This window comes from Pristiophorus japonicus, chromosome 2 (genome assembly GCF_044704955.1).
Source record: "Pristiophorus japonicus isolate sPriJap1 chromosome 2, sPriJap1.hap1, whole genome shotgun sequence".
NCBI classification, from domain to species: domain Eukaryota; kingdom Metazoa; phylum Chordata; class Chondrichthyes; family Pristiophoridae; genus Pristiophorus; species Pristiophorus japonicus.
The window spans coordinates 247,626,029-247,642,873 of record NC_091978.1 but is presented as its reverse complement, the minus strand read 5'-3'; the positions used below and the strand labels follow the sequence as shown (position 1 = coordinate 247,642,873).

General features: G+C 45.3%; 1 protein-coding gene across 9 annotated transcripts in view; it reads left to right on the top strand.

The window, feature by feature from the left end:
• Nucleotides 1–16,845, top strand: part of LOC139245293 (bifunctional heparan sulfate N-deacetylase/N-sulfotransferase 4-like) — a 976,369-nt gene that overhangs the window by 630,100 nt on the left and 329,424 nt on the right. For all 9 annotated transcript variants that reach the window (XM_070871150.1, XM_070871158.1, XM_070871145.1 and 6 more), the window contains one exon: nt 629–1,934. In XM_070871150.1, coding sequence (XP_070727251.1) covers nt 954–1,934 — 981 coding nt within the window. In that variant the 5' untranslated portion in view covers nt 629–953. The remainder of the gene's footprint in view (nt 1–628; nt 1,935–16,845) is intronic.

Genomic DNA, 16,845 nt, shown 5'->3' with positions numbered 1-16,845 from the left:
TGTGAAGATGTTGGGCATATATAGGAGAAGCTCCAAGTGCCAGAGCCATTGTCGACATAATTGAAATCAACTAAATTCTCGAACACTCTAGTGAGTGAGCTTGTATACTACTTGTCTGTTGTAACTTGATTAACTGTATTTTCTTTATTCTATTCATATCTAAAATGTGCTGGCACTTACTATACTTGATGTTGGAAAATGTTGAGTAATAGAAAACAATAAATTAATGCACATATCATCTTTATATATATATATATATCAGAAAATCCTGTTGTTGATAAATGTTAATGAAACACTTAAATGGACTATACAGCCAGAAAATTCTGAAGGGATTCACTCCGATGGAAATGCTTTCACCATCAAGAAAATAGGGCAATGTACTTTTTCTTCCTTTCTAAAAAAAACATTTTAATTGAGATTCCTAGAAAACAGGTGGTCAAGCACTATATGCAAAGTTAAATTGCCATTAAAAATAATCCCTTTGGCACATTGTGGGAAGAATAAGTCTGTTTAATATACTTTTGATGGCTCTTAATTGGTCTATGCGGGGCAAAAAGTGAAATACTGGTGCTTTATTAAAACAGCTTGTTCTGCATAACTATGTTGTTTTTTTGTACTTTTTCTGCAGATTGGATGTATCTAATGGGAATTTTTGGCAGACATTTTCAGCAGTGAAGGTAGTTCTGCCCAGGTTTGCTACTACTTCAAACGAAGATGGAACAATGTTCAGATTCAGATAAAAATGATCAATGATCTTCCATGTAATCGGCTACAGAAACCCAGTATAGAGTTGAGCCAACTGTTTCATCCTGTCAGCTTTGATGAAGAACACAGTAATTGTTTCTGCAATGGTTACATGAGCTGCGGTGGCATACTGGCAGAAGTAGTTTGTATTCTGTTCACTGTCAAATTATAGAAGGGAAAAGAGGCAGGAAAAGGTGACAAAACAAAACATGAATTTTTTCATGAAATTTCGTCGGCATTTGCGGAGGATGGTGATCTTACTGGCCGCCTTTTGCATGGTGAGTGTTATTATATCAGCTTATTACCTATATACAGGCTACAAGCAAGAGCTGGAACTTTCTAAGCCAACCACAGAACAAGATTGTGGAGATCCTAAACTTTTACCGTACAGATTGTTTGAAATGAAGACTGCAAAACCTATTGACACATCTAGAGCAGACCCTATGGTTCTGGTCTTTGTTGAGAGCCAATATTCACAGCTTGGACAGGAGATTGTGGCAATTTTAGAGTCAAGCCATTTTAAACACCACACGGAAATTGCCCCTGGCAAAGGGGACATGCCAGCCCTTACAAACAAAGACTGGGGAAGATATGCACTTGTTATATATGAAAATATTTTAAAGTATGTGAATATGGACTCCTGGAATAGAGAACTGCTGGATAAATACTGTATGGAATACAATGTTGGCATTATAGGATTTCACAAAGCTAATGAGAATAGTTTACTGAGCTCACAGTTGAAGGGTTTTCCATTGAACCTACACACCAACCTTGCCCTCAAGGATTGCTGCATCAATCCACGCTCTCCTTTGCTGCTTATCACCAAAGCTAAAGAAATCGAGAGAGGACCACTACCGGGAGAAGACTGGACTGTGTTCCAGTCCAATCACTCAACCTATGAGCCTGTGTTACTAGCCAAACCAAGATTCACTGAAAACGTTCCACACCAGTTCGCTGATGAGATTCTGCATGCCACTGTGGTTCAGGATCTAGGGCTGCACGATGGCATTCAGCGAGTTCTCTTTGGGAATAACCTGAACTTTTGGCTGCACAAACTTATTTTCGTGGATGCAATCGCTTTTCTTTCAGGGAAGAAATTGGCACTCTCCTTGGAAAGGTACATTCTTGTGGATGTTGATGACATATTTGTGGGGAAAGAAGGAACAAGGATGAATGTTAATGATGTGAAGGTAAGGACAGCACTTCATTGCATGTAGGATTCTGACTTTGACTTTTATTTTAAGTATATTATTTGTTTGCATTATGTTATGACCAAAAAGTAATTGAAGCCATTCAGTACATTCTGTGTAAAAGATTTATGAAAGGTAAACATAAAATAAATATTTTAGAGTAGGATGGCTACCTTTACCTTGAATAAAAATTCTTCCCATCAATGAGCTTTGATACTCTGGCTGCTACAACCATTAGCTGTTTATGGAGGATCACAGACTCATTGCTCATGACATTGTTAATGGAAAAAAAATGGATTTTTTTTCCAGCAATTTGTTTTTCTTTATACTTTAGCTTGCTGTTGCTGCGAGGAAGCTTGGTAACTCGCTGAAAAGAAAATACCTGGCAGCACTTCTTTGATGAATAACATGGCATAAAGCTGTAAGAATGTGGGGGGCAAAATTGGACCTCGTTCCGCTTGTTTTCCGAGAACGGATTGCCCACCTATTATGAAACCCACCCGAGTTCTATTGCATTGATATCGCCTACACAGTGAAGATAAAAACTTACATCGTTGTCTTTTGACAATTAAATCAGGTAATCTATAAAGAAAACTCACCCAACAACTCAGTGAGTAAGCGCCTCACATGCAGATCAAGAAGGTGCCAGGTTCAAACCGACGTCAGTGCTTAAATGGCTGATTTCAGCTCGAGTAGTGTTAAGGGTGATAGAAATAGCCTCAGTACATCTGGAAAGAAGAGGGTTTGGGTGAGGGGGGGAGTCAGGCAGGGTTCCTACTCTTGATTGCTTTCCAGAGACTTCTGCTTGAATATGTGCAATTGATGACATGAGCAGATAATCTCGAAAGTGCTGTCCCAATAGTCAAATAACTTGTTACAATCACTGAAAAGGCTCACACATGAGAAATGATCATTTCAGCATTGTACTGAAGAATAACCAGCATTACCCACTGTTCTTGAGATTAAACAGCATTACACCATTGTACTGGAGGGTAACCAACGTTACACACTGGCCTAGAAATCCCGGTCGAGGTCTTCCCGAGGGCAAACCACTAACTTCAGGACAGAAAATGCGCACTTACCTGAAGCTGCTGGGCCCACTCGAGATCCCAGTCCGGAGGCCTCTCCTGATTGCGCGTCGCAGCATGTGCACGTCGGGACGCGCGCAGGAGTCACGTGAGCCTGGACACCCAATCACAGGTAAGTATTTTCTCATTCATAGTAATAGGAGTTTCGTAAATCCGAAACCCCTATTACTATGAATGAGAATCACCCCAAAACACAAACACTACATAAAACATTTTAAATACACCTCACATAAATACACTAATAGAAATTAAAGTTGTTAGAAATGTTTCTTAAAGAAAAAACATTTGCCGATTTTTAAAAAAAAGTTTTAATTCTGGTTAAAAATAAATGTAATGTATTGGGCAGGGTTTTTAAAAATAATGTTTTTTAAATTTTATTTTTTATGTTTTAAGTGTCTTATAAAACTCTTACACCTGTAAAAGTAGGCTCCATGCCTGCTTTTATCAGGCACAAGAGTTTTGAGGACATTTGCTGGACAAGATATGCGTAAAACTGCAATCTTGCCCATGCAAATATCCTCGCTCCTGATCTGCGGATCATCTGTCAAGCTGATCCAGCTTGATAGATCGGAAAAGCTGGTTTTCAATGCATGCGCATTGCGCGCTGAAAACCGGCTTTTCCGATGCCTGCCAAAGTAGAAACTTTGTATGGGCTCCAGAGGCCGAGATTTCTGCCCCAATGTACTGGAGAGTAACCAGCTTACAGCTTTGTACTGGAGAGTAATGAGCATTACAGCATTGTACTGGAGAGTAACCAGCATTACAGCATTGTACTGGAAAGTAATGAGCATTACAGCATTGTACTGGAGAGTAACCAGCATTACATCTTTCTACTGGAGTGTAATAAGCATTACAGCATTGCACTGTGGAAGTCCGACTGTGGCAACTACAGAGGAATCTCCCTGCTATCAGCCACTGGGAAAGTCGTCGCTAGAGTCCTCCTCAACCATCTTCTCCCCGTGCCGAGGAGCTCCTCCTAAAGTCGCAGTGCAGATTTCGTCCCCTCCGGGGCACAGCAGACATGATTTTTGCAGCGCGACAGCTACAGGAAAAGTGCAGGGAACAGCGCCAGCCTTTAGACATGGCCTTCTTCGACCTTACAAAGGCCTTTGACACTGTCAACCGCGAGGGTCTATGGAGCGTCCTCCGTTTCGGATGCCCCCAAAAGTACATCACCATCCTCCGCCTGCTCCACGATGACATGCAAGCCGTGATCCTTACCAACGGATCCATCACAGACCCAATCCACGTCCGGACCGGGGTCAAACAGGGCTGCGTCACCGCCCCAACCCTCTTCTCAATCTTCCTCGCTGCCATGCTCCACCTCACAGTTGATAAGCTCCCCGCTGGAATGCAACTAAACTACAGAACCAGTGGGAAGCTGTTCAACCTTCGCCGTCTCCAGGCCAGGTCCAAGACCACTCCTACCTCTGTCGTCGAGCTACAGTAGGTGGACGATGCCTGTGTCTGTGCTCATACAGAGGCTGAACTCCAGGATATAGTCGACGTATTTACCGAGGCGCATGAAAGCATGGGCCTTACGCTAAACATCAGTAAGACAAAGATCCTCCACCAGCCTGTCTTCGACACACAACACTGCCCCCCAGACATCCACGGCGCAGCCCTGGACAATGTGGACCACTTCCCCTATCTCAGGAGCCTCCTATCAACAAGAGCAGGCATTGATGACGCGATCCAACACCGCCTCCAGTGCGCCAGTGCAGACTTCGCCAGCTTGAGGAAAAGAGTGTTTGAAGACCAGGCCCTCAAAACTGTCACCAAACTCATGGTCTACAGGACCATAGTAATAGCCGCCCTCCTGTATGGCTCAAAGACATGGACCATGTACAGTAGACACCTCAAGTTGCTGGAGAAATACTATCAACGATGTCTCCGCAAGATCCTACAAATCCCCTGGAAGGACAGACGCACCAACATTAGCGTCCTCATCCAGGCCAACATCCCCAGCATTGAAGCACTGACCACACTTGATCAGCTCCGCTGGGCAGGCCACATAGTTTGCATGCCAGACACCCAAAGCAAGCGCTCTACTCGGCACTCATCCACGGCAAACGAGCCAAAGGTGGGCAGAGAAAACATTATAAGGACACCCGGAAAGCCTCCCTGATAAAGTGAAACATCCCCACTGACACCTGGGCGTCCCTGGCCAAAGACCGCCCAAAGTGTAGGAAGTGCATTCCGGAGGGCGTTGAGCTCCTCGAGTATCGTCGGCGAGAGCATGCAGAAATCAAGCGCAGGCAGTGGAAGGAGTGTGCGGCAAACCAGGCTCCCCGCCTACCCTTCCCTTCAACCACTGTCTGTCCCACCTGTGACAGAGACTCTGGTTCTCGTATTGGACTGTACAGCCATCTAAGAACTCATGCCAATTGTGGAAGCAAGTCTTCCTCGATTCCGAGGGACTGCCTATGATGATGAGAGAGTAACCAGCATTAAAGAAAGAAAGAAAGACGACTTGCATTTATATAGCTCCTTTCACGACCACCAGACGTCTCAAAGCGCTTTACAGCCAATGAAGTACTTTTGAAGTGTCGTCACTGTTGTAATATGTAAAACGCAGCAGTCAACTTGCGCACAGCAAACTCCTACAAACAGCAATGTGATAACGACCAGATAATCTGTTTTTGTTATATTGATTGAGGGATAAATATTAGCCCGGCACTGAGGATAACTCCCCTTCTCTTCTTTAAAATAGTGCCATGGGATCTTTTACGTCCACTTGAGAGAGCAGACGGGACCTCGGTTTACTGTCTCATCCAAAAGATGGCACCTCCAACAGTGCAGCACTCCCTCAGCACTGCACTGGAGTGGCAGCCTAGATTGTTTTGTACTCAAGTCCCTGAGAGTAACCACATTACAGCATTGTAGTAGTGAGTAATCAGGAATACAGCATTGTACTAGAGAGTAATGAACATTACAGCATTGTATAGAGAGATGGCCTCTTCATCAGGTCAAACCTGCCAGGAGCTGGATCATACACCAGAGGAGACCCAGGTAAATACATTTTTAAAATTTGAAGTGTTAGAAATACTCAACAGGTCTGACAGCATCTGTGCAGGGAGAAACAGGGTTAATGTTTCAGGCCTTTGATAATTTTCTGTTTGTATTTCAGATTTCCAACATCCACAGTATTTTTCTTTTCTTTTAAAAAATTATTTCAGGTTTCCTTGTGGCCTAAAAGGAGTAGGTGTGCTCTTCCGGGCTACACAAGGAAACCTTGGACCTCCTTTGCCCTGGGCTTCCCTCGAGCACGATCCCCACCCGCCCCCACACATCCCCCCGATTGATCCTGTGCATCCGCGATGGATGCCCCTTGACACCCAAATTCCCGTTCACACAAACCAGTCAGGTACTATATCTGTCCTAGTTCAGGCAGGAGTCTGAGGTAATTTATACAAATGAGGCCCAGCAGTTAAAACCGTCCTGACTTCGATGTCTCAGTTGTTTCAGGGTGCGCTGCCCACTTCAGGTCTCGTACGCATCATTCCCAGCTCCTCCCCTTACAATCGGGGCTAATGGATCTCTAAATTTGTTTTAGGGATAGCAATGCGGGTGTCATCTTTCCTTTGTTTGTGTGGATATCTTTATTAGTTCCTCCATTTTTGTTGATGATGCCTCTAAGACAGGTCTATATCATCAAGGGTTCCCTCATTTACAATAATCCTGTCATTTTTAGTGTTGTTTATGTGCATAACTTTAGTTGTGTCTATTGATATTGAATTCTATTTTTGCTGCTATTGCTGCTAGTCTGTCAGTCTTGTTCTGCATATAATGTTGTGTGTGTGATCGAAGGCCTATGGAGTCCCTGTCCCAAGACCGCCCTCAGTGGATGAATTGCATCCGAGAGGGCGCTGAGCACCTCGAGTCTCAATGCTAAGACCATGCAGAAATCAAGCGCAGGCAGTGGAAATGGCATGTGGCAAACCAGTCCCACCCACCCCTTTGCTCAACGACTATCTGTCCCACCTGTGACAGAGTCTGTGGCTCTCATATTGGACTGTTCAGCCACCTAAGGACTCATTTTAAGAGTGGAAGTAAGTCTTCCTCGATTCTGAGGGACTGCCTATGATGATGATGAATGTTTGGGTCCACAAGTACATTAATAATCTGACCACCCCTTCCACGCTGGAAAGTATGGGCTCCAAGCTCTGTCCACAGCACTGTGCAAGGCTGAAGCTGGATTCCTCCGTGCTCCTTAACATTGCATTCAGGCTTTTTGGCAGACCTGCGAATGCACAAAGCATTTCATTGTGCATACCCATCAGCGTTCTTCTGTAGGCTGCCCCATCGAAGTCTTCATCTGAATCCTGTGCAGCAAAACCTATTTGTGACCTCGCCCTCCAAGGAGCTGGCACCTGTGCTACCCTTTTTCCCTGCCCTGAGTGCAGGCCACTCATGCCCAGTTTCTCACCACATGCACATCCCGAGTCTAACCTATCCTCTAAAGTACGCAGTGTGTCAGTATTTGAGCTGTCCCACCACCCAGCCCCCTTCCCCCGATGAATGTCTGGCCCACCTGTGACAGAATCTGTGGCTCTCACATTGTACTGTTCAGCCACCAAAGGACTCACTTTAGGAGTGGAAGCAAGTCTTCCTCAATTCCGAGGGACTGCCTATGATGATGATGTCATCGGTGCAGTCTAAGTCATCTAACCAACTAAGTTTTGTCCATTCTATGATGAAGCTTTGTCCTTCACATTATCTAGCCTATCACTAACAGAAATAACAAAGGCGACAACATGCATCCCTGTCATACTCCAGTTTCCCCTTCGAGGGTTTTGTGAAGGTTCCATTGTGTATTACTCTACATGCTATGTTATGTTTTTTGGGTTATTGTACTAAAGTGCTCCAGTATTTCACAGCACCTCATCAACATTTGGTGTACACTATCAAATGCCATTCTCAAATGCTATGAATGTGAAGTAGAAAGAGGATTTCCGTTCAATTGATTGTTTCACTATGATATTTAGTGTACATATATGGGTCATTGCACGAGTTATGTTTATGAAAAGCAGCCTGTTTGTCTCTTAGCCATTTGTCAAGTTCTGTTGTAAGTCTTTCAAGGATAATTTTGTTTATAAACTTTCCCTGGCACTGAAAGTAATGTGATGCCTTGCAATTTCTGAGATCACCTTTCTGTGGTAACATTATGAGGTAGCCATGTTTCCAGTCATTGGGTATCTCTTCTGTTTCCCATACCTTCATGAAAAGTTGGAACAATATTTCAATGGATGTTTCTAAATCTCCTTTGATGGCTTCTGGTGGTATACCATGGTCCGAGTAGGTATCAACTGTGGCATAGTGGTAGTACTCTCATCTCTAAGTCAAGGTTGTGTGTTCAAGCCCCACTCCAGAGTCTTGAGCATATCACTCTGAAATCTAATAGTGGTCTCATAAATGTCCAATTAATACGGATGCGGTCTTTTTGATTTTAAATGCCATGGTCTGCTATATCCATGTTGCCTTGTATGCCATTGTGCAGGGGGTAGATACTTCCACCAATGACATGGTTATTTAAAGCACACAGGTCACTGAAGTGTTCTCTGTTCTCATTCATTTTACCTGCTCCCTGCTTCCCTATAATTAATTCGCAGCCGATGTTGTCATCTCCAATTGTACGTCCGCTGATGCATTCACTTATGATAAGTAGCAGCAGCATTTTTAGAGCTTTTTCTTGCTACTTGTAAGACAGCCCTTTGTCCAGCTATGGAAATAGAAACAAATGCTGCATGTGGCTGAGTTCATATAACTATGACTGTTTCAGTGCAGTGCTATTTATCAGCACTTACAAGTCCACTATATCTCTGATAGTCATTTACTGAATAATGAATACCTAGGAGTGATGATGATCGGACTGAAGAATCCACACAAAGTTGAAACTTGAGATGAGACTACAGCCTCAAAATCACTTATATCTGTTTATTACTTTTCTAATACAAAAACTGAAAATGCTGAATGCTCAGCAGATCAGGAAACATCTATGGAGATAGAAACAGAGTTAAGGTTTCACGTTGATGGCATTTCAGATTTCCAGCATCTGCTGTATTTTACTTTTCTAATATATCTGCATTTTGCATGCTGCCCAATGCGAACTGAGCCATAAACATCAGGAAGGTATTAGGTTTGTGCAGTGTTAGCTGTTCTTAGCCAGGGCAGTAGTAGTGTACTGCAACTGGCCTTTGTTTGTGGTTGAGCCTTGCTGTGAGTGTTGGCAGGCTATTTCGCAGTTGGCAGCACCCCTGAGCTATAGAGGGGCAAAACAGACATGAATTCCCACTATACAGTGACTTGCGTTAGAAATTGTTGTGCATGGACATCGCTGAGGACAAGATTAGCTTCAGCTGTAATAAGGTCTACCATGATTCAATAGCTTGCCAATATACAATGACAAGTTTGAACCCTGAAGAATGGTCACTTGGAGAGGTACTAGAGAGCAGATGTTGCATTGGAACTGTGCAAAGCACCTTTAAGAGAGGATGATATAAAATTGAATGGCACAGACATAAAAAGATATGCATTTTTCGCCCCGTTAATCTAAAGGGGCGCAAATGATTTCTCGTCCAGGACGCGGGGCCACTAACCATCTCCCGCGAAGTTCTGCAAGAGTTAGCGGAGGGGCAAACCGGTAGCACACTGTTCCTTCTAGTAGCACCCTGGGCTGCTGTGCCGGCGATGACAACATCATCATTGTGTGCAGTGACCCATTTTCGCCCCAGAGCAAAAATTCAGTAGTTCCCATGAGGCTGTCGCGGATGATGCCCAGGCCAGCTTTGCAGGTCGCGAACCAAACCTCGCTCTGCTCACGGGGCGAAAATTAAAGGGGAGATGGGACACGCACTTTTTAAAAAATGGCTGTCTTACCGGTCGCAGCCTTGCCTTTTCCAATTTGCGGGATCCGTGCCGCGATGTTGCAGCCCAGCACTCTACTTCTGTGCCTGCCTGCTGCCATGGCACTCTGCTCCCAAGTGGTGAAGAAGTGGCCCCTTCTCCCCGGTGCAAAGTCAGCAACGTCCCCTCCCCTTTAACGGAATGGGAGGGCCATGTGCTCCTGCCAGCGCTGCCCGTAGCACTGGATAAATTCCCATGGTTAGTGCCTCAGTCCCGCCCCCAAGAGAAAGTGGAGTGCGTGACCGCTTCCTCTCCGGGGCAGTAACCCCAATTTCGCAGCCATGGCGAGTCTTCTGCGCCAGGTGCAAGAAGACCCTCCTCACCTTGGTTCTGAATTTTGCACCCAAAAGATGTGTCCAGAGGATGTGTGAATGGTTACAGCAGAATAGTAGAGGGGAGAGAAGCATGAAAAATCTGGTAAAGCAGAGAAGGCTCCTGTTATATATGAATAAAGAATCTGACTGGATACTGTGAGCTCAAAGTAAAGTGTGACCTTAGTCTTTTATTGCAGGTCTCCAGAGTGCCTCTCCAGCCTGTGAGGCCTCCTTAAGTACCTGTGCTCCCAAGGGATTGTGGGATCCTTTGGAACTTCAGGGGATGAGCTCTCTGGTGGCTGTGCAAGGTATACAAATTTACATACATAACAACACTCCCCTCCCCCCTAAAGTCAACAGTGTAACTATTTATAAGGTGAGTCAATCTGGGGCGTTTCTTTACCTGGTTGATCATCTTGGTGCAAATGCTGGTTTTGGTGAATCATTTGTTGGGCCCTCGCCGGGCTGCTGTGCAGCTGGCCTTGCTGGGCTGCCTGGTGTGGTGAGCCTTGCTGGGCTGCTGCAGATGATGGGCTCTGCTTCATGCCAACCGCAGTGTCAGTTGCCACTGGTGTGTATGTTGGGGGGGGGTCAAAGAAGGTAGGGTCGAATGTGGGTTGCTCAGGATAGTCCGTGAATCTGAGTTTGATTTGGTCCAAGTGTTTCCGGTGAATGAGTCCATTTGAAAGTTTGACCCAAAACACCCTGCTCCCCTCTTTGGCCACAATGGTGCCGGGAAGCCACTTGGGGCCTTGTCCATAATTCAATACAAATACAGGATCATTGATTTCAATTTCACGTGACACATTTGCGCTATCATGATATGTACTTTGTTGAAGCCACCTGCTCCCTACCTGTTCATGTAGATCAGGGTGAACTAACGAGAGCCTTGTCTTAAGTGCCCTTTTCATGAGCAGTTCAGCAGGGGGAATCCCAGTGAGTGAGTGGGGTCTCGTGCGGGAGCTAAGCAGAACCAGAGTGATAGCTTGTGCACCGCTCCATCATAGGAGACCTTTAGAGTAGCACTGCCAATTACAGGAATCAGTTCCTTTGTGTAAGTTCTCAGTTTCGTGCGAATGGAAGTCAAGACTGGCCTTGAGGCCTTGCTGCACCACAATTTTTCAAAAGTCTTTTTGCTTACAATGGACTGGCTTGCGCCCGTGTCCAGCTCCATTGACACCGGGAGTACATTTAATTCAATCTTCAGCATTATCGGGGGACACTTTGTGGTAAATGTGTGCACCCCATAAACCTCTGCCTCCTCGGTCTGAAGTTCTAGTTCATCGTGATCCGCCGTGGATCTGTCCTCCTCTGCAACATGGTGGTTTGCAGGATTAACAGGGTTTGCAGCTCGCCTGGACATATGTTGGAAGTGTCCCATTGTTCCACAGCCCTTGCAAACGTACCCTTTGAAGCGGCATGAATGGAAACGATGATCACCTCCACAGCACTAACAAGGTATTAATGGCCTTGCATTCATCACCCTTGATGGTGGACTCTGAGACATCTGCAGACTTGCAGCTGCAGGCATGTGGGGCCTGCCCTATATGTTGTAATTTGAAAACAACATTACTTTGTTCACAGTACTTGTAGCAGCACTCGTGTGCTGAGATTTGCTTAGTATTGTCACTGGTGGCAATGAACGCATAGGCTATAGCTATGGCCTTACTCAAGGTTGGGGTCTCTACAGTCAAAAGTTTGTGAAGTATCACTTCATGGCCAATGCCAAGTATGAATAAGTCTCAGAGTATGTGCTCCAAATGTCCTTCAAATTCGCAATGTCCTGCAAGGCATCTTAGCTCGGCGACATAAATCGCCACTTCCTGGCCTTCAGACCTTTTGTACATGTAGAACCGGTACCTCGCCGTCAGAACGCTTTCCTTCAGGTTCAGATGCTCCCGGACCAGTGTGCACAAATCATCGTATGATTTCTCTGTGGGTTTCGCAGGAGCAAGCAGATTTTTCATGAGACCATACGTTGGTGTCCCGCCGAAGGTGAGGAAAATCATCCTTCGTTTGGCAGTGTTCGCTTCTCTTTCCAGCTCGTTGGCCATGACGTATTGTTCGAGTCGCTCTACGAAGGTTTCCCAATCATCTCCCTCCGAGAATTTCTCCAGGATGCCCACTGTTCTCTGCATCGTTGGGTTCATCATCTGTATCTCGTCGCCAATTGTTATATATGAGTAAATCGTCTGACTGGATACTGTGAGCTCAAAGTAAAGTGTGACCTTAATCTTTTATTGCAGGTCTCCAGAGTGCCTCTCCAGCCTGTGAGGCCTCCTTAAGCACCTGTGCTCCCAAGGGATTGTGGGATTCCTTGGGACTCCAGAGGATGAGCCCTCTGGTGGCTGTACAAGGTATATATAAGTTTACGTATGTAACAGCTCCCATGACCCAGGAATACAGCAGAAGAAAAAGGCAGGAAGACCCCAGGCATGCGGACCACCCTACCTACTGGCCATGTACTGATAGGAGATCCCCATCTTAAGCACCAGCCCTATTCCCAGGAGCTCTGCTGCACCCATCCTCCATTATGAGCACCTGATGTTCCAGAGAAAATGGAGGCTGTGAGTAAGGTCTGAAGTTGTTCAAATCAATATTAAGGCCAGAGGGCTGTAAAGTGCCGAGTAGAAAGATGAGCTTGCATTGAGCTTCATTGGAACAGTGTTGGAGGCCGACCAAGAGGTCAGAGTGGGAGTGGGACAGGGAATTAAAGTGACTGGCGAATGGAAGTTTAGAGTCACGTTTATGGACTGAACAGAGATGTCCACCAAAACAATCGCCTAATCAGCATTTGGTCTCCCTGATGTAGAGAAGACCGCATCGTGAGCAATGAATACAGTATACTAACTTGGAAGAAGTACGGCTGAGCACACTGCATACAGAAAAGGCTATGGGCCCTGACAACAGTCGGCTGTTGTGCTGAAGACTTGTGCTCCAGAATTAGCTGCACCTCTAGCCCAGCCATTCCAGTACAGCTACAACACTAGCATCTATTCGACAATGTGGAAAACTGCCCAGGTATCTCCTGTACACAAAAAGCAGGACAAATCCAACCCAGCCAATTACTGCCCCATCAGTCTACTCTCAATCATCACCAAAGTGATGGAAGGTGTCGTCAACAGTGCTATCAAGTGGCACTTACTCACTAATAACCTGCTCACTGATGCCCAATTTGGGTTCTGCAGGACCACTCGGCTCCAGACCTCATTACAGCCTTGGTTCAAACATAGACAAACGAGCTGAATTCCAGAGGTGAGGTGAGAGTGACTGCCCTTGATATCAAGGCAGCATCAAGAAGCCCGAGTAAAAGTGAAGTGAAAGGGAATCAGGAGAAACTTTCCACTGACTATCTCCAAGTGAGAGTCTAACCACCGCTTCTTGACATTCAACGGCATCACCATTGCCGAATCCCCCACCATCAACATCCTGCGGGTCACCATTGACGAGAAATTTATCTGGACCAGCCACATAAATTCTGTGGCAACAAAAGCAGTTCAGAGGCTGGGTATTCTGCAGCAAGTGTCTCACCTCCTGACTCCCCAAAGCCTTTCCACCATTTACAAGTCACAAGTCAGGAGTGTGATGGAATACTTTCTATTTGCCTGGATGGGTGCAGCTCCAACAACACTCAGGAAGCTCAACACTATCCAGGACAAAGCAGCCCACTTGATTGGCACCCCATCCACCACCTTAAACATTCACTCCCTCCATCACCGATGTATCGTGGCTGCTGTTTGTACCATTTACAAGATGCACTGAAGCAGCTCGCCAAGGCTTCTTCGGCAGCACCTCCCAAACCCGCGACCTCTACCACCTAGAAGGGTAAGGGCAGTAGGTGCATGGGTACACCACCACCTCCACTTTCCCCTCCAAGTCACAAAGCATGCTGACTTGGAATTATATCGTCGTTCCTTCATCGTCGCTGGGTCAAAATCCTGGAAATCCCTCCTGAACAGCACTGTGGGAGTACCTTCACCACATGGACTGCAGGTTCAAGAAGGCAGCTCACCACCTTCTTCTCAAGGGCAATTAGGGATGAGCAATAAATGCTGGCCTTGGCAGTGACGTCCACATCCCATGAACGAAACGAATACAATTTTTAATAAATGAATAAATAAATTGCTCTCTCACCCAGAAAGAGTGTTTGGAGCCCTGGACGGAAGGAGGTGATGAGGCAGGTATTGCATCTCCTGCGCTTGCATGGGAAGGTGCCGGTGGAAAGGGAGCAGGAGCGGGCCAAATGAAGGGAACAGTCATAGAAACATAGAAACATAGAAAATAGGTGCAGGAGTAGGCCATTCGGTCCTTCAAGCCTGCACCACCATTCAATATGATCATGGCTGATCATGCAACTTAAGTACCCCATTCCTGCTTTCTCTCCATACCCCTTGATCCCTTTAGCCATAAGGGTCACATCTAACTCCCTTTTGAATATATCTAACGAACTGGCCTCAACAACTTTCTGTGGTAGAGAATTCCACAGGTTCACAATTCTCTGAGTGAAGAAGTTTCTCCTCATCTCGGTCCTAAATGGCTTACCCCTTATCCTTAGACTGTGACCCCTGGTTCTGGACTTCCCCAACATCAGGAACATTCTTCCTGCATCTAACCTGTCCAATGCCGTCAGAATTTTATATGTTTCGATGAGATCCCCTCTCATTCTTCTAAATTCCAGTGAATATATTCCTAGTCGATCCAGTTTTTCTTCATATGTCAGTCCTGCCATCACGGGAATCAGTCTAGTGAACTTTCGCTGCACTCCCTCAATAGCACGAATGTCCTTCCTCAAATTAGAAGATCAAAACTGTACACAATATTCAAGGTGTGGCGGAATGCGGAAAGGGAAAGGAAAGATGAGTTGGATGGTGGCATCGCGTTGGGTGAGGCGGAAATGGCAGTGGCGATCTATCGAATGCGAAGGCTTTTCCAGAGATTGATGACACAATTGACAACTATTTCTAAAAAGTTCCGTTTAAAAATTCCACCCAGTCATTTGGAAAATCTTTGTCTTTTTTAAAAAGACATTTATGTTACATAGCATAAGGCAATATCACAGTTAGGGCTAGAAATTGTGTTGCGCCCGGTTTGGGGCGATAACTTTTGAAGAGTCACAAAAGTACCGCCAGGTGAAAAAGATTTGCTGCTCCCGGGAACTTCAGCTTTAGTGCTCCAGGAGGGATGTGGAGTGCTAAATAAAGTGCTACCACTTCCCTTAGAGCGCTAAATTGTGTGAGAGAGGCGGTAGCAGCAGAGAGCTGAACAGTTCAGTGTAGCGCTGCATCTTTGGAGGCTTCTTCCTTCGCTTAAAAGCAAGGGTCAGTAATGGGTTCAATCAATCTTCATACTGTTTCTGTGGGGCCACAGGACCTGCGCTACGTGTCTTACAGCCCCAAGCACTCTAAAAGAGTGCAGGACTGAAGAATCGCGGGGTCAAAAGCAATCAGAAGGCACCAGACTGGGGAAAATAATAACGTTTTCCCTACCTGACCACTGCTGCCTTTAAATATCACTCCCCAAGCGACCAGCCGAGGTGACAATGCCTACTGAAGCTGTCGTTGTTGATGCCTGGCAATGCTACAAGGGGCAGGAGCGAACATCACATCCGGTGCGCTAAAGGGGCGTTGCATACCAGATGACATCACAATCTACGGGGCGCAAAAGAGCGAGGTGGTAAGTAGCGCCAGTGCAGAACTGTCAGGGACGTTCGCGGGCATCGGTGAATTCGCCATGCCAGTCGGTAACCCCTTAGTGGCCCATTACCGCCCCCGCAGGCACTAACAATAGGCGCAAACCAGGCGAATTTCTCCCCCTTAGAGTTTTAACTTTTCTAAACTATGCATTGCAAATTCATGGACATATCAAACCATTCAACAGCATTTAGTACAATGTCGCTAGTCTATTTGAGACGTCAGCATGTTTGTTTCTGTAATGGAGATAAAAGAGTAGGAACAATAAAGCTGAGGTTGAATTGTCATGTGAATTCTTCAGACAAATTCTGTGTTCCCCTGACGTAGTAGTTCGATGTTTTATTAACCCAGATTAAAGGATTTCTGTTGTTGAAAATAAAACTGTTTAAAAAGATCAATCAGGTAATTATTTGTACGTTAGAACTTCATTAATCCGACGAAATGTTAAACTGTTTCAATGATCATTATTTATTTTGCAATACTTCAGGGTTTTTTTCACTTTCCTTGTCTGCTCTTTTTTCCTGTAATTAAAATCTTCCAGAAGAGTGCCTTCGGTCTTTGTTTGAAAGTATCTTTAGGTCTCTTGTGTTTTCCTTTGGTTTGTTTCACCCGATTGCTTTCCATGGCAGTTTCGCTTCTCCTCACGGAAAGCAGTCTGCAGATGTGTGTGGTTTGCACAGTGCATTTGTGATTATTGGAAATAAAACTGAAACTTTGAGAGCGGATTTTGCCTAAGACCTAATTATAGGATCAGTATAGCAGTAATGGCTGGGATACATTTAATGAGTGTAAGGAGCATGCAGTTTAATGCAAGTATCTGTCAAATGCTCTGCTGAATCACATGTTCTTCATGCAAATTGCAAACATGTTAGTTGGTACTTTGACCCAATCAGAATAATCTCTTTCCTCTTTG